General features: G+C 42.2%; 1 protein-coding gene and 1 long non-coding RNA gene across 7 annotated transcripts in view; one reads left to right on the top strand and one right to left on the bottom strand.

Annotated features, from left to right (window-relative positions):
- Positions 1–18535, bottom strand: part of Ctnnd2 (catenin (cadherin associated protein), delta 2) — an 856811-nt gene that overhangs the window by 96477 nt on the left and 741799 nt on the right. For 3 of the 6 annotated variants that reach the window (NM_008729.3, XM_006520033.3, XM_030248378.1), the window contains 2 exons: positions 12082–12156; positions 10863–11013 (listed from right to left, as the gene is read on the bottom strand). In NM_008729.3, the coding sequence (NP_032755.2) occupies positions 10863–11013; positions 12082–12156 (226 nt within the window). The remainder of the gene's footprint in view (positions 1–10862; positions 11014–12081; positions 12157–18535) is intronic. The other 3 variants (NM_001355502.2, XM_030248379.1, XM_030248380.1) reach the window with 1 other exon arrangement.
- On the top strand, positions 2–3936 carry Gm52177. Its single transcript, XR_003951490.1, has 2 exons — positions 2–539; positions 2152–3936. It is a non-coding gene; the product is annotated as a predicted gene, 52177 (long non-coding RNA).

Here is an 18535-nt window from a genome sequence, read left to right as displayed (position 1 = left end):
CAATAAAAGCTCAGTTTGTGAAATCAAAATATTATGACTACAAGTCCCTGTGTGTTCAGGTGTTGTAGGTACCCCTAGGTGCTCTGTGTTGGGGGTGTGGCAGCAAGTGAGGAAGATGCTCTGTGTGCTGTAATGGAGTTCATATGCTTGAAGATAAAATGACTCAAACTTGTACAGCCAATGTCGTGTCACATAACTTTAGGCAGTGTCCGTGCATTCAAAGGAAGTGTAAAAGGTAAAACCAAAAACCTTCATTGTTATATCTTAAAAATTGAGTAAGTATCTCAGATGAGGGGATGACCTCAGGACTCTTGATTTACATAGAAATATTGTTCATAGCATCCTGGCATGCTTTACATTCAGAGTGTGTGTAAATAGTCAGGAAAGAGTTCAAAGTTGGGAAAAGTTGGCTTTCTTGCAGGCAGTTTGTGAAAGAGAAGCACCTGGAAGTATCCCTGAAGACAGGTTGGACGGGATAGAGAAGAGGCGAAGGAGCAATTAGAGAAATACCTGAAATACAGGAGTCAAATGGGAACCAGGTGAGTGGAAACAGATAAGGGGGTGTGCCCAGTGGGCAGGAAGGGTGCGAGCTAATGAGCCTCACAGCAGAAACAATGTTATCTTGAACCACACAGTAGAAACAATGTTACTGAAGGCAGAAATGGAGGGGGTGCCCGGTTCTGAGGCTGCAACTAAATTTCACCTACCAGAGGAGAGCGGAAGAAAAAAGAACGTTGAGGATGAGAAAGGTCCAGAAAGTCAGTGCTGGGCAGGGCTTTGGAGTGTGTAGAAATCTCTGGAACCTTGCAACAGCCCTCTTTTACGTACTACTGAAGGTTAAATATTAACCCAGTCCCCTACTTAGCAACCTAATTGAAGAAATGGGGTATTCTCTACTGAAGGAGTTATGTAATTCAGTCTATTGTATTCTTTTTTTTGTTTGTTTTTGTTTTTGTTTTCCATTTTTTATTAGGTATTTAGCTCATTTACATTTCCAATGCTATATCAAAAGTCCCCCATACCCACCCACCCCCACTCCCCTACCCACCTACTCCCCCTTTTTGGCCCTGGCGTTCCCCTGTACTGGGGCCTATAAAGTTTGCGTGTCCAATGGGCCTCTCTTTCCAGTGATGGCCGCCTAGGCCATCTTTTGATACATATGCAGCTAGAGTCAAGAGCTCAGGGGTACTGGTTAGTTCATAATGTTGTTCTACCTATAGGGTTGCAGATCCCTTTAGCTCCTTGGCTACTTTCTCTAGCTCCTCCATTGGGAGCCCTGTGATCCATCCATTAGCTGACTGTGAGCATCCACTTCTGTGTTTGCTAGGCCCCGGCATAGTCTCACAAGAGACAGCTACATCTGGGTCCTTTCGATAAAATCTTGCTAGTGTATGCAATGGTGTCAGCGTTTGGATGCTGATTATGGGGTGGATCCCTGGATATGGCAGTCTCTACATGGTCCATCCTTTCATCTCAGCTCCAAACTTTGTCTCTGTAACTCCTTCCATGGGTGTTTTGTTCCCAATTCTAAGGAGGGGCATAGTGTCCACACTTCAGTCTTCATTCTTCTTGAGTTTAACACAACATAGCTGGCATACCATAACAATATGTGCAGAATGAAGAAATGAAACCCCAATGTAAGAAGAGTCATTCCAGACAAATTCGTGGTAATTGGGAGGGCCAAAGTTATGTTTTAGGTTTTAATTACCGTGCCTAAGCCATCTATAAAACAAAAATACCTCTAACTTGTAAGCCACTTGCCCAAGGATAGATTCTGCCTGAGATGCCAGAGTCTACCATTTATATAAAATAACAAGACCCTAAACAAATTTGTTTGACTCAACTGCACCGTATGTATATGACCGTAGGTGGGAGGTACTTAGGAAATATGTCAGAATATATACTTGTCCCCAACTGGGGTCTGGAATGTTTCCCCTGCCTACCAGCTTTGAGTACTTTGAAGATATCATTGTGATGACGTTTGCTCCCTATTACTTTTTTATATCTTATTCTTTGGCAAGTTCATACTTTTAATGATAAGTCATTCATGCATACAGCCGTTACCTTGAATGCATATATTTTATGCTGCCTACTATAAAGTTAACTGGTCATATTTACACTAATTTTGCCTATTTCTAAATTCTTTTCTAGGATTTAAAGATTTACCCCTTGGAGTGAAGGAAAAGGCAGGAAAAAAAATCTTCATTTCAATGCATTCTTCACTGGGAAAATGGCAGCAGGCAGAGAGAGAGAGAGAGAGAGAGAGAGAGAGAGAGAGAGAGAGAGAGAGAGAACACCAGGGTTTGAATTAGAATGTGAAGAGGGAACTTGACTGGTGGCTGAGAGTTAAAACTATTGGGTTCCTAACATTTAAAAGTAATAAGGTCACTTTTTAAATGACCTGACTCACACAGGCACTGGGTACATTTGTCTGTGAACGTAATTAAAAATTTAATACCACTCCTTCCCATTCCATGGCTATAACTTTTATTTCTGACAAGCAAATTAAACTGCTCAAGTCTCAAGGTGAGGACCACTGGGATTTTTATCTTTTCATTCGTCTTGAGCACAGGATACCCCCTAATGCCGGGACCTGCAATACTACTCTTTCCTGCTTAAAATCAGCAATCCTACAGTGGCTTCTGTCCTCTTCATCCCATGTCATTCTGTCCCAAATCTTTATCAAATGATGGTAAGGGCAATACTCTCCGTGGTTCAGAGGATAGATGTACATTAGGAAGCTCCTTTTGTGTTCTGAATTGTTGTACTCTTCAAAGTTAATAGTTCTACCTAATACTGATTTAAGGCATGCTATACAAAATTGAATAAGTAATTTTATTACCAACAAGAGAAAGGCATTTCTGTCACACAGTAAAAGATCATGGACTTCCCATGGTGTGAGAGATGAAAACCCTTCTGTACACCAGAAGTCTGTGCAAGAGTTTTCAGGAGAGCTTCAGATGGGCTCCTGGGAGCTGCCCTAGCTGCTGCCTTACCGTGCCTGTTACTAATTGTCCCACTGGCTCCTTTATGGCAGCATGAAAATAATGATCTGTTTCTTCTTGACACACTGGACTTAGGATCAGAATCGTAGAAGCTATGTAGAAGCTATTTCATATTGCTATAGTAAAGAGTGGAGTCTATCTCTCAGTAGAGTTTAGATGGAGACACATCATTGTCTCCTCCAAGAGTTCAGTTTAGCAGCAGGTCAGTCATCTGGCCCAGGACCATTTCTCTGGAAAGCAGGTCCTTCTTAAACTATGACTTAGGCAGCTACTTGGCAACATTTTACTCCTTTTGACTGGTTAATGATAAATGTACTCACCTGCTTGGTCATTCCTCAAGATCAAGCAGGGGAAATAAGAAACAGAAGCTCTGGTGGCCAAAAGAATACTCATCTTAAAAATTTTAAAGTCTTTGTACAACATTATTTCTGGCATTGGAGAGGAAAACTTAGCTCAGTGGTTAAAAGCACTGACTATTCTGATGGTCCCGAGTTCAAATCCCAGCAACCATATGGTGGCTCTCAACCATCTGTAACAAGATCTGATGCCCTCTTTTGGAGTATCTGAAGACAGCTACAGCATACTTACATATAAAAAAATAAATAAATCTTTTAAGAAAAAAACAAGAGAGGAAAATGTGCTCCCCACATGATCCAGACTGCGTGTAGGTGGCAGCCAGGATGGGGACAGGGGACAGTTCACGTTTCATTTCCCACACAGCCTCTTCGCTAAGCATTTTGTTCAAATTGTTTGGCTAGCCATTAAACGCGTGCCTAGTCAACACAAAACCCTGCCCCCTTTCTCTCTCTCTCCTCTTCTCTGAAGCCTTTAAGCTGAATTGGAAGCAACTATAAAAATTCTCATTTTTGCTTTTTACCTATGTGAAACATTTCCAAGGGATGAGCCATTAAATTCCCACCTAATAAAATAATTTTTGACTCTTTGATTTATTTATAACTACCCTGCCAAGGCATTCTTATCTTCCAGACCCAGTCACCAACATTCTCCAATGAGAGTCCAAACTTCATTAACAGAGAAGTCATGGTTTCACAGGAAAGAGAAGCAGCCTTTGGGAGACTGGGTCCTGGGGGTTAGGGTACAAAATCTGAAGATGTAAATGTTTGGCTGAAGCGCAGAGCTCTCCTTTTGCTAGGATCTGGCTTTTGAAACCAAATTACTAATGTGAGGCAGCAGAGAATGTTCTCATAAATCACCCTGTCTGGAAAAATCAGATTTCTTCTTAAAATACTAATTGAAATTACACGTGTTTTAATTAAAACAACATCTGCCCTAGGCTGAAGAGCATGTTTTGGGATGCAGAGAAGGTAGGTTTCTAAAATGTCCTCAGATCTACTTAATAAAGCGAAGTTTATACTTTCCCAGGGTTAAAAGGGTACATTGCCTCCCGCAGTGTCTGGAGTTTCCCAGAGGCTGGAGACGTTCCCTGGACTCAAGAGATTAGTCAGGGTCAAGGGAACAGATGAAGAACGTGCTTCTTGTGTGATGTGACGAATATTGCTTGTGAGGCCTGCTTCCCAGAATGGAGTTAATGTGGCCCAGAAGCCTTTGCTACATCTGATCAACTGCCACAGGTTGGGGAATAACCAATGCATGCAGGCATACATGCATATATCTGTCTGAATTAGTGGACAGAACCTTGTAGAGCTCTCTGCTTTTTAGTTCTGCCAGGAGACACAGCACAACACCATATTCCAAACAGGAATTGCATGGTGACCAGGGTGTTTCTTAATTCTAAGCTTCCAAATTCACATAGAGTTTTCACAATGATTTCAAAGGAATCACTGTTACGGAGGCCACGACAAAGGTGCTGGTATCTGTTTAGTCCTCAAAAACATACATTTGTGACTTCAGGTTTAGGTAAGAACATATGTCAAAGTTTAGCTGAAAGTAAGTATTGCTAGGTTTTGAATTCTTTAAGTGCAGATACTGGTCAAAAATTCACTCATGGGATGGATAACATTTACAAGCCATGTTTCCCCTCGGATCAGCAGTAGCTCAATGGTGATTCCCCACCGTTTGTCTTCTGCACAGCAGCTCCTCCTGCAGGCCTCCAGAGAAAGTACACCGTCTCATTGCATAAAGATCTGGTGTACGGAGAGACGAACTTGTAATCCTATGGACTACTTCTGTCATCTCCTCATTCATTTTGGTTAAATACGGAACATTTTCTGTCATTCTTTAAAGATCGCCAGCATACTCTATTAAGTTTTTAGAATGGCCAAAAATATTTTTAAACCTAAATATTTAAAATAAATTGGGACAAAGGAAGAAAGTTAGGACAGAGTAGTCTTCCATTCCCACTGATGAAAGAAGAGAGAGACTCAAAACTGAAAGACGCGCAGTGGGTTTGCAGCCTAGATCTCATTATTGTGTGGAGTACGAGCTGCATTTGCCTGCTACCCAGGGAGGGCTTGTGCTCCACTTTTGTTCATTTTTAGGGACACATGGTAGGAAACAGCTCCTTGCTGGTTTCAAAAACAGCCAGCGGTGCCTCCTTTGCTGTTAGGACAGGCAGGGAGGCCTGTGCCCAGAGAGAAGCCCCATTGGGTGACAAAGAAAAAAGTTTAGCCAAAGCGAAGAACAACCAATATAGAAAGGTTGTGTTCTCGTGGCAACACCAGGGGGTGGTAATGTCAGAGAGCAAAGGGGTCCTGGCTCATGAAGTGATGGACACACTCTCCCCTTCAGTTCAGGGAGATGTGCCAGGGAATTAGAAAGATGCTGACGGCATTCTAGACCTGGCTTGCCTGCCAGAGATGTGGCCTGGAACCATCATCACTCAGGGGAGCCAAGTGAGATACTCTGTCACCATGCTTTGGGGATGCAGGTGCCCTGCCAGCACAGACATCATCGGCAATGGGCGACTCAGTCATATGTGGAAAGTGTTGTTTCCCACCAAATCCCAAATCTCATCTAAATGAGTCTGCTTACAATCATGGATTTGACAGGATACCTGCAGCATCTCCTCAAGTTCCTGGACTTTGTAGGTAAAGGCTGGACCACACAATTCCCTCCACTCATCCGTCTCCTCACTTGGGATCCTGTAATGCCCCTCTAGATCTACTCTTCATAATAAGTAACGTACTATTCATCCATCCATCACTGATGGATGAATATACTCAGCAAATGTACTCTGAGCGCCTATTACAGGCACAGAAAAGCTCCAGGCATCATGGAATATCAAAATAAATACAACTCAGGGGTGCACCCTGACAGATTATCCAATCCCAAGCGGTCAGCTTTATGCACATACAAACACTAGCAACATTAACTGGACTCAGCAGGTGTATGCATGTACAGCCATAGTAATTATAATTATTAAACACAAAAATTTATTAAACATAAAATATGAAAATAATTAAAGAATTTATTTGCAATAATAATAATTAAAGGATTTAATTATTATTAACATTAACTGGACTCAGCGGGTATGTGTACGCACAACAATAATAATAATTAAGGAGTTTATGGCCAATAATTTGGGAGGGAGTAGGGAAAGGACATGGGAGGAGCTGGAGTGGTAGAGGAAAGGGTAGGTATTACAAAGAAAATAATCATGTATAAAATTCCGGAAATAAAATTTAAGCTTCAAAACAATGAATAATTAAACATAACTCTATCCCTAACCGATTAATCCCTGCTTTAGAGCACATGTGAAAAGTTCTGAGTCAGGGAAGTAGCTTTCATCAGGAAGGGATACCCAAGCCGGGCTTCAAGTAACATGAGAGGTCAGGAGGTGCAAGCCCACATGTGCCTTAGGGACTCTGTTCTGTTGAGTAGTGAAGGGTGAGGACTATGGGCTCCATTGGGAACTGTGCAGTTCTGGGAACTGTCCAGTGCTGAAATAAGCTTCGAAATGGAACCATAAAGGGATGTGCTATGATACAGTCTTTTCACCGAAGCTAATCTCCCCCAACCCCCGACCCCAAACCAACCTTCATCACATAGAGGGAAAATTAACATTTCTGAATGTTGCAAAGAATGTTATGTATAGGCATTAACTTTAGCTGCTGTGCCCTGTCATTAGGAAGAATCCAGGACCTTTGTATATAGCACACTCAACCTCAGTTTGCAGAGACATATGCATAGTCATGGAAACAGCCCAATGGGAAGACAAGGAACACAGAGGCAGCTAGGCTCCAGACTGTGGTACTGCTTGCTTCTCCGTAGATGTAATGGACTAGTGTGACCGTTGCTTAGTCAACCACTTCCTAATAATGGAGCCCTCTGAAGATGATCCTTCCCTCGAGTGCAAATGTGGCTGTCAGCCCACTCTCACGCCAATTAAGGGGATAGCCCAAGAGAGCTGAAATTTAAACTGAGACCTCAGAACCAATGGTGGAAAAAAGCTGGATTCCTTCTGAGATTCTAAGGGCCCACCCTCATGCAACTACAACAGTTAAGGAGAAAATGAACAGACTTTTTGGCTGTTCATAAACATGGAATCCTTTTCTCTGGTTTGTGTTTCCTTTAATTTGTTCACTTAACATTTTTCTTAAATGTAACTCAGCTATCCACTCAGCCAATATTCATCAAGTCTCTCTTAGGGGTCACATACCATTGCAGACACACAGAATACATCAGAGAATAAGACAAGGCATCCATCCCTTATTAGCTCATTCCCCAGTGGAGGGGAAAGAAACAAGACCAGTAAGCAATGTTGCATACAGTGATCCTCATTGGCTTGCAGTTATGTCACAACAAGCCATTATAAGTTGACAGTATTGTAAGCGAATGCATTTACGACACCCAACTTACTGAACATCATAGCTTAGCAACATGGCACATGGCGGAACATGAGTTCTTTCCCCATGATTTCATGCCTGATTTGAATTTGTCACTTAATGCCACTACCCAGTATTGGAAGAGAATATGGTATGACACACCATCAGCATGAGATAAAATAAAAATTCAAAATTCAAAGAAGTTTTTTTTTTCTGCATGCATATTATTGTCGTAGTATCTTAATTAAAAGGCTGTAAGTGGAAACATCTTAAATAGGGACCATTGCTATTAAGAACCAGCCAAGGAAGGAGCTACTGTGGCTTGATGGATGGTGGTGCAGCATCTCTTGGGAAAGGGGCATCTGCTGCGGGGAGGACACAGTGTGTGGACACCTCAGAAAGAGGATCCTTTAAGCTCATGATCCCAGGTGATGTCACCGAAACTTTCAGAGACAACTGACAGAAGACACAAGATGGCCACACTAGCCTTTCTTTTTAGTTGTTCTTGGCTCAATGTCATCATTTCTTTCTCCTTAACATGTAAAGTGCTGTATAGCATTTCTCTACACAAATAATCATTTTTGACACAGTATTTAGAGCCAATTAGTTGACAAGAGTAAACTGTACTATCTCTTGAACATAATCTAATATGTTGGTAAATTCTACTCTTTTCATTCACAAAAAGTTACTGTGTTCATCAACCCTGTAGGTTTGGTGCTTTCAAGCCTGTTTCTGAATGGCTGCTTCCATTTTCTAGTTGGTGACATCTGATAGCAATGGCTTAATGGACAATATGGAGCTTCAAGTCCTCCATGCTCAGAGGGACCCCAGGATAACAAGCATCAGAGAAAGAAGGGATGCCCATGAGCCAGAAGGCAAATCAATAGTTCACTATTTTGTTATATATTAATCCGACTAAAGAAATAAAACACACAACTGCAAAATACGCAGTGCTTAGCATCCAGGCAGTAGACTGATTAGCTATTGATTTTTTTTCTCCATATTATAGAGGAGTGATGAGGCTTTTATTGGAAGCCTCAGTGCTGGTCCTGTCTGGAATAACTATTTAAGGAAAGGAGAGGGAAAGTGTGTGTGCAGAGGGGTCTTTGACCTTTTGATCTAATAGCTTAGTTTAAATACGTGAAGCACACAGAATCCACAAATATTAAAATTAAACCCAAACTAAGTACAAATACCAAAACTTCACATTTACTTTCTTCTTTGTAATAATCTGATGGGAGTGCACCTAGGAGACATGGGGCCTGAAGTCTGAGCTTATTAAAAGCCAATGCATGGTTGAGAACCTGCACATACATTGGTTCTGGGTGGAGGACCAGATGTGCATTGGGACATGGCAGGGGAAAGGCTTCTAATTTCTGGATCACCGAGTGTTTACTAAGCACATCATGCCTGAGTCTTCAAATGTTCAGGAATAGAGTTTTGCCCACTTCTGCACTCATACCTCACTTCTCCAAACTTGCCAGGTGGTATAGTATGCTGCACCTTGGCTGCAGTGGTTGGTCCATCTGCCTGGACCGAAATCCATTAGATTCCAGATGCCATCCACTGATAACCATCATCTGCAAGGCTGTTGGACTCCAGCCTGTAAACTGTCCAGAAGTTATGCAAGAGGCCCACGAGGAACTCTGCCATCCCTCGATTCCAATGCCACCATTGTTGCAGTGATCTATGGGGGCTTGTGACATTTCCCTGCAGGTTCCTGAGGATTCTTCAGCTTTCAGGCATCAACCAGCCTTTGGCCTGTACCCCCTCACTTACAGAGAGAGGCACAGTAGGCCTCTCTGACCTAGGATCCCATGACTTCTGCTAGACAATCGAGGCCTCTTGAAGGCTCCAGACTTGTTCCCAGCTCCTGTTTCAATACATCCTCTGCATAGGCTGCCCCTTCAGCTTGGATTCTCTTCCTTCTAGACAGATGCATAGCCACCTTCTTTTAGGCCCTTCCTGAGATATTACCTTATCAACAACTCCCAACTAAACCCTTCATTTAAAATCATACTCTTAAAGTGGCAAGGCTGTGTATGCAGGGAAACGAAAGTGAACTCTAATCTCAGCCAACATATAAAACTAAGCCCAAAATATATTACATAGTCAAGTGAAAATTTACATAACATTTTAAAGAACACACATCGGGGAAAGCTGCACAGTTATGGTCTGAGCATTTATTCTTATAGATCCGACCCCAAAAGCTGAGCAAGAACAGTCAAAACATACATGCAGGGATGCATCAAACTAAAGATGTTCTTCTAAAGGTGCGAATGACTGACAGCACCAGAAGGTCACCAGAGGGATTGAGATAAAATGTCTCAAAGCCTAAACCTGACAAGAGGTTAACGCCAAAGCACACACAGAATCAAACCTAACAACAAGAAAACTGCTCAACTTAAAAACGAGCAAAGAATATGAATAGGTACGTCTCAAAAGGAGACACAGGTGACCAAGAGATAACCTGAAAAAAAAAAAACTCAACATTACTAACCATTATGGAAATGCAAATTAAACTATGACGCAGCGTCGCCTCACACTTGTCAGAACAGGTTTCATCATGATCGTGATGGCTGTGGGGCAGAAGGCTCCTTTCCTCTGCGTTTTGATGGTGAGATTTTAAATTAGTACAGACATCAAGGAAAATGGTATGGAAGTTTCATTTTAAAAGTGAAAATATAATTAACATATGATCCAGCAATTCAGTTTCTGGGCACAGAGCCACGCCCTGTGTTCATCAGTGGATGAAGGTATAGAGAAAATGGGGCATGCAATAGATTGTTCTTCAGACTTCAACTAGAAGGAAATGACGACACTTCTGACATCACTGATGGAACCGGGGGTATCCATGGCAAGGGAAAAATAAATGTTGAATATAAAGAATGGACTTTTAGAAGTAAAACCAGACTGTTGGTGACTGGAGGCTGCAGGCTGTGAGGGACAGGATGGCATTTGGTTGTTTTTAATTACAGAATAACATTCAAATGGTTTATTACATATCTATATATGTTTATTACCAATATATATTGGTAATACGCTCCATAAAGAAATCCGGCCATATACACAACCTGAGCAAATGACCGGGGCCCGAGGTTAGAAGACATACCAATGAGTTCCTTGTTTCTGACATCGAGGGCCATGTTCCGAAGTGCTGTGGCCACTGCACACACTACACGGTCATTGTCTATTCGGAGGAGCTCCACAAGAATGGGCAGGCCTTTCTCTTTCCGGACAGCAGCTCGGATATACACGGACCACTGGCAAAAGAGAGAAGGCAGAGGGGGTTAGAAACAGAGGTGAGAGGGCCCTATGAAGCCAGCAGCTCTGAGGGTTGTCAGACGACTGTTTGCAGGAGCCAAAACGGTTGAACTGCCATGACCTGCTGCAGAACAGGCTGAACACGTTAGACATGCATTGGAGGGTATTTGCTTCCCCTTCTGAGCATAAAGGTTCCCGGATCACTTGGTGGACCACAATTCCTTTCTCTTGAGACAATGTTTTCAGCACTTGGGGGATGTGCATGTGTAATGTGGAGGATCGTCTGTAGGATGTGAAAGTTTGGGGTAGGCAGAGCTGACCACTGATACTGAGGAGAGGGGAAGGGAGTGAAGGAGGAAGGGAGAGGGAGGGGGAGAGGGGCCACCATAATGCTAAGGTTGGTGTGGGTGGAATGTGGGTGTCCTTTGTAGAGATCTCTGAGGAGGTGGGCCACAGAGATCAAGTGTCATGCATGCAAAGGAACAGGCTCTTTGTTGCATAATAGAGAAAAATAAGTAGAAAAGTAATATAGGAGTGAGAAGAGGAAAATACAACATTGGGATGCAAGACTATAAATAGTAACTATTTTTTTTTTGAAAAAAGAGCATTAAGATAAAAATGTATTATTTCCAGGGCCATCATTCAATTTCATTCATATATATATATATATATATATATATATATATATATTAAAGACACACTTTTGTTTTAGTTTGGGGTTGGTGCCCTTATGGAACAGCTGATGCTTCCTGTTGAATGAAGAGGTATCATTGGGCAGATAAAGCCCTCAGACTCGGAGTCACTTAAGCAAACACAGGTAGCCCAGGCTTGGCAAATATGCATGCACGATTTTCATTGTTCCTCAGCGTTCCAGAGACAGCTCTGAGAAAAACCGATGGCAAGGGTTTGATTAGTTGCAATTTCATTTATGATCTGGAAAAAATACATTCAGGAAAGAGGATTCAGATTCTGAGGGAACCAGTCCTTCCCCGTCCATCCCTCCCTCACCAAGCCCACTCCAGCCCCCCCATTCCCGTAGGGGCAGGCACCCCAGAGCTGGCTCTCACCTGTGGCAGGCAGGGAGCCCCCTCTGGCAGTGAACGTAGGGCATACGCCATGCCTGCCACATCCTCAGCCCAGCCCTGCATGAAATATGAGATTAAAAAAACAAACAACTTCATCCCGTCCTACATTAGAAGTCACATTAACAATGTTCTTAACACTATCATCCAATACTGCGGGTGTCTCTTCTATCCCCTTTGTGCCTGAGGAGTAGGCACATAGATAAACTCACTGGGACATCTCTCAGCTCTTAGAGAACTACCCAACAGCTCCACAGTCAGAAACAAAGAAAACAATTGTTCAGGAGTCCAGTGACAGTGGAGAAACACCGAGGTTTGGATGCCACTAAACTCTGATAGCGTTTCCCCGAGTGGAAGTGCTCCTCCTGGCACCAAGCATCCACGTCCACGCATGCACCTGTCCCCCACAAAGAAACATGGCCTCCTCAAGACGCATTGCTTCCTCTGAGTGTCAAGCACCCAACTAGGAAAAGACGGAAAACCTAAGCTTATGCAGCCACTCATGGTTGGCCTTTTCTGTAAAACTAAGGAGAGAACCTGGATTGTGGAGAATAGGGTTCAAACTTCTGGCCCACATGGTGAAATTAAAAGGTACTTACTACTAATAAATAAGACTGGGATTATTTTGAACTGAAGGACCATTGCAAAGAGTTCCTGGTGTCTTAAGCACAGGCCTTAGAGATGGCTTCCTTCCCACTACCAAGTCTTCCAGGCTCTGTGCTCCTGGATGCTACAGTTGGGGTCTCTTCCAATTTCTCAAAGCACAGGGAGATCAGCATAATCACTGTACCACAATGGCATCTTAAATATAAAGTATTAAATAACCTCGCCATTGGAAATACCCCGTCCCTGAACCTGCTTCTCCTCGGGCTTGACACTCTTTCTCTTTGCTGTTACCTCACGTCTTACTGTTAAATTTCTGTGCCCAGACTTCACATTCTGGTTCATCCTTGGCCTCCATCCTCTCACACAGAGGCACATGGTCATATGTCCTAAAATGTCCCCACACGGCACAGCTATGATACGGTCGGAGGGTCCATCTCTACACTTCCCTCCCGTGATGGATGGAGAGATGGTCTGCTGACTGAGTGGAGCATGAGGAGAGTCCCCTTAACTCTGTTGGGAGCTTGATGGGACACAAAACAAAACTGAACCAAAATGACCATGTGGGCTTCCAATATGTATGAGTTACAGACATGTGGTTTGTGATGTGAAATGGACAAGTAGGTAATGGGTCTGATTCACACTCAGGTGACATAAGGACAGAACATTTTGTTTGTTTCTGGAACTTTTTACTTTTTTACTTCCTCTGCTGTGTATGTGTGTGTGTGTGTGTGTGTGTGTGTGTGTGTGTGTGGTGTCAGACGGAGTAGAGAGAGAAGAGAGAGAGAGAGGAGAGAGAGATATAGATAGATTTCTCATTATTACCACAGTTTATGGCCTGCCATCTGCAACATATTTAAAACATGGTGCAAATTTGGATGAGTTTTTCTTGACTTTCCAAGATAGGAGTCTGTAATACTCTTAGGCCATCAGCCTAGCAAGTCCTGGGTATGGACTGGCAAGCCACGTGTGGCCCAGCAAGAAGTTAAAGGATCAGAAGGCATGATGTAGACAAAGATGCCTTGGAGCTGTGGATGCTTCACAGGTCCGAGCCGGACAGAAGCATGAGGCACACAGTATTCCTGAGGGAACTAAGCTGCTTCTCTTTAAGCACAGTGGTGGCTTGAAAGGGTGTGAGTTGCCAAAAGCTTTAATGGGAAAGGCCATCCCAGGTGTCACTAACAGTAGAAAGTTCCAGGTTGGTATAAATAAACTGACTGGACCCCCACGTTTTGTCAGCAGACTGATGGGAATACGCACTGAACAAATCAGCAGAGTGGAGGGACTGGTGACCAGGGGTGACAGGGATGTCACTGAGAAGACTGACCCATGAGCAAGACAAGCGGCTCAGTATTGTCAAAGGCAGAGAAGAAAGAGGCAAAGAAGAGAAGCAATATCAGGGAGCAGGAGGAGGGAGAGGGATGAGGGAGAGGGATGAGGTAAGAAGATCATGAGGACCAGGCCAAAAAAGCAGAACTAGATGGCAGATTCATACTCTCTCTGACATGCTGAATTTCCAAAGATGGCTCAGGACAGCAAGACTCCCTCAAAGCATCTTCACTAACATATAACAAAACGCTCACTAGGAAATGTTTTGTTTACACGTTTGTGTGTTTGAACCCATTTAATCCTCAGCTCTGGGAAGCAGGTACCATCGTCAGCCCTTTTAACAGGAGATACAAGGCAGGAGCGGCACAATGTGGACTGGGAATGGTCAACCTGTCTTTGAACTCAGGAAGCACTGGGTCTGAGTCAATGTGCTTTATTTCTACTGTACTCTGTCCCGCAGAAGGACACTATCAATTATGGACATCTTCATCCTGTAGTTTATACAACTTCTTACAAATTAATCAAATAATGTCGTGTTTTTTTTTTTTTTATTTTGGGTTGCCAATAATCTTTTTAACTTCCTTCTAAAATCCTGAATTAATGGTAGCTAAGGACTAGGAATTGGCCTACCCGGCCCTTTGATCTATTTTGGGGGACATCTGTCTTGATTGACTAGAGCTGACACAAAAAGCCACATGTAACTAGAATATATTGGTTGTAACAGGAAAGGGCCACTTCTGTTTACATAGAATGAGACAACACTTCAGACAGTAAATGTTACTTTCTTCCCTTTCCTCCTGGGCAGAGGTTTGAACCATCGTTTGGCTCCACAAGATGTTGTCAGAGTAGGACAGAAAAGAAAAAGCAAATGGTTTATTTTTAAGACTAGCACACAACTCCTGGTAAAAGCTTGCATATATTGAAAGAGAAGTAGAAGAAGCAGAAAACAAACTGTTCACTTTTCAGAGTCCACAGGGAGTTTCCAAACTCGTGAGGAGGGACAGTATGGGAAGACTTAAGAAAGAAAACAGCACTCAAAAAGCTGTCACTGCAACCTTGGAGTGTCCAGGGGCAAGTCACCAATGTATGTGTGTGTGTGTGTTCCCTTGCCATCTCTACCCCACTCAACAAAGATGGAAGAATTGAGAGTCAACAGACTACTTCCCTTTTAGGACTATAGAAGAGGCCACACACTAACTAGTTAAGTTTTCAGTATCGACCTAGAGAAATCCATGGAGTATGGTTTGCTTCTGTGACCCCAGTGTCACCAAGGGCAGCTCTGATGGCGTCTATGGGCTGACGTGTGAAGAAGAAAAGAGCTACAGATGATTCACCTGTCTAGGAAGCCAGTGACACAGAATGTTTGTCAGCATGGAAGAGATACGGCTGCATCCAAGGATGCTCACCAGGGAGGTGAGGATGGGAGAGCACAGTGGAGCAGAGGTGGTCCAGTCACCAACCATTGTACCATTGTGTGCCCCAGACAGGAGGCACCATAAAGTTGACGTCAGACAGAGAAACAAAATCAAGGCATCATCTAACCCCGACACCATCTGCAGAGAGATGCTCACAGAATCTCAAAGTCAGCCTCCCCTGAAGTCAAGAAGATACTGGAAGACCACATGGGAGGAAGCTGTGTTTTGCTGAATTGAGGCCCTATGATGCCAGAAGATGCTAGAGTGTTCTGCATCTAGACATCGCAATGTCTAGATTGTTTCCCCCCTGTTTTGTTATATTAGGCCAAATGAAGCTCAAAAGATGAACCTAAAAGGAACTACACCAAACAAAGTTATTTCTGTCTAATAAATTTCCTTATGCCAAGGAACTGAAAGATCAAAGTAAAGTCAATGCTATTTAACCCTTTAAATCTGGGTTGTCTGATTTGACTGTAGATTTCCTGGGACTTCATTAAAAGATAGCAGCCAGAATAAAACACAAATGATGGTTATTATATCTCTAAAAGCTGCACCATGCTTAAGGTGAGACCATTTCACTAAAGGTAGGTAAGAGTTAATTTCCTTAGGTCACTCTCTCCACCTTGAAATCACAACACTGTACCAAATAACTGAAGATAATATTATCCATTAAGTATAAAATAGTGTCTTCGGAAAATGAACCTATAATAGTGCTAAAATACTGAACTGATGAATTTCATGTTCTTTCAAAAAAAATTTTTTTGTTGCTTTAGAAGTACAGCCAGCTATTAAAAGACCTTCTAAATGATCATGTCCTCACTGGAATCATCAAGGTAGACATTTCCCCAGTTTATCTCTTCACATGGTAAAGAAATGTCCCACTTTAAAACCTAATGCTTCCAAACAAAATTTAATACCCACCCCCTTCTCCATGTGAGACTAGCAGTTTATTTGTTTTTAAACATCAGTTCTGGAGAGTGATTTCAGGTCTTCAGACTTTCAAGGCAAGTGCTTTACAAACTGTTCTAGCACAGTCCATAATTAAACTCTGCAGAACACTCTAGCATCTTCTGGTATCATAGGGCCTCAATGTTTTTATTCCATAAAATGAAAAGACCTAACAACAACTTTAGTGTAAATTACAAGAGCTTCAAAATTGCTTCTGAATTTATTTATAATGCCATGTTATTTTCTAGGTGGATTTCATTAGCATTATACTAGGGCATTTTTATTACAAAGTCTTATTACAAAAAAAGAGAATGTATTAGGCATTCAGAAGCCATGTGGTTTCTGTTACATGGCTCATGTTACTACTACTGTTTAGTAGTAGTAGAAGTAGTAGTAGTAGTAGTAGCAGTATTAGTATTCTGAATTCCTAAGTCTTTATAGTTGAAATAGATTGGGATTGGTGGCTACCATAGGATTCATGGAATAGATGGGCAGTTTCAACTTTCATTGAGTGTTCTTCTGCATTGTATTCATGTGCTGTTCTTTCAGTTCAATCATAAAATAAGATTATACACTGTTGTCTTCAAAAACCCAATATTTCTTTTTGGACATGAGATCTATAATCAAAGGAAATAGTGAAAGAATGCCCTTATTAGCAAAGCCGTAATTTATAAACACAGATATTGGTTAAGGCAGAAGCTGATAGTGTGCTAAAGGTTGTTATTTCCCCCATTCATACTTTTTTATATGTAAGTCAGGCATGTTTTATTACATGTATTTACTGAAAATGCTAACTTCCAGGTAATATGGTTTCCTAGAAGGAAATGGATGCTGGTGTGCTCATGTAAGAGGTAAAGGAGGGGAGACTAAACTGATGGCCACCTAGAGACAGCTTTCATTAAGCCGAACAATTGTCCCCGACCCCCTGTCTTTGGTCATGTTAAGAGCAGCAATCATCAATTAAAACAACTTATCTTTAAACAGGAGCCTTTCTGAATTTTCTTTCAAACATTGGAGGTAAAAAGCTCTACGTTTTACTGATGTTTAAAAACGCCTTCCTGGGGAATGGATGCAACCATTTCCAGTGATAGGTCTTGCAGCCACAAAAGAACAGGCTATCTCAGGTTTCATTCCCAGACTCCCATGATTTCTTCCTGGTAGCACCTTGTGAATACAACCTTGAGGACAGGCTGACAGCACACTGACCTGTACCCAGCAGGATTTAGTGGGGGAGGCAGACTTCTAGCCACTGCACACAAGCAAGGCTGTGCTGGCCATTATATATATATGTATATATGTATATTATCTATTCAATATAAGAAAAGAAAAGTAATTTATATAGTTTTACCCTTACTCAATACTATGTCAAAAATTTCCCTTTGTTTTTTCATTGTAAATAGAGTTTCTCATGAAAATAGGAGACAGGTTTTAATATCTTTCTCCTAGAGCCAGAGGAATTTCACTTCGGGGATATTAGAACAATTCTTCTCTTGATGACATGGATGAAGGTAATCTGTATTTTGTTATGCAGAACATTCTGGAGGAGTGTTGCTGATGAAGACTTTATTCTTATAACAGTAAAGTGTAGATTCTGCAGAAGTCCTATGCAGCAGAAAAACTCAAAGGCCATTACTTTTTACTAATATAATGCTTTCTTCTGCAGTCCATAAGTGGACTATATTAATAAATATTTTTCCATGAAAAAGGTGAATTTATTCTTGATCTGGACCTTACTACAATTCTTGTCCATTTTGCTTGGGGGGGGGGGGAACTACATGGCAGTGTATGCTCCCTGGCTCCTAGACTATCAGCAGGGGACAGAAATGTCACTGTGATTTGCATGGGAAGATTTCATTTTATGCAGGTGTTTTGTCCTGCTGGTGGGTACAGCAGTGAGAGCAGCTGCCATTGAGCCACATGTTGAAGATGGCAGAACTGCTCTTAGTCTGTGTGAACTGCTTCCAGCTGCTTGACTCCGACCTTTTCTGTGATATCCGAAGAAAATAAATTCTTCCTTCTATCTTGCCTGAGCCTTTGGGTATTTAGGGGTCTGCATGTTATAGCAGCTGGCATTCCTTTAAATAACCGACTCTTGTAATCATCTGCCAGAAGCTATTTTAAGTAATCAACATCTATACTGAGGT

The sequence above is a fragment of the Mus musculus genome, chromosome 15, assembly GCF_000001635.26.
Source record: "Mus musculus strain C57BL/6J chromosome 15, GRCm38.p6 C57BL/6J".
In the NCBI taxonomy this organism is placed as follows: domain Eukaryota; kingdom Metazoa; phylum Chordata; class Mammalia; order Rodentia; family Muridae; genus Mus; species Mus musculus.
This window is presented reverse-complemented; position numbering and strand designations above follow the sequence as displayed.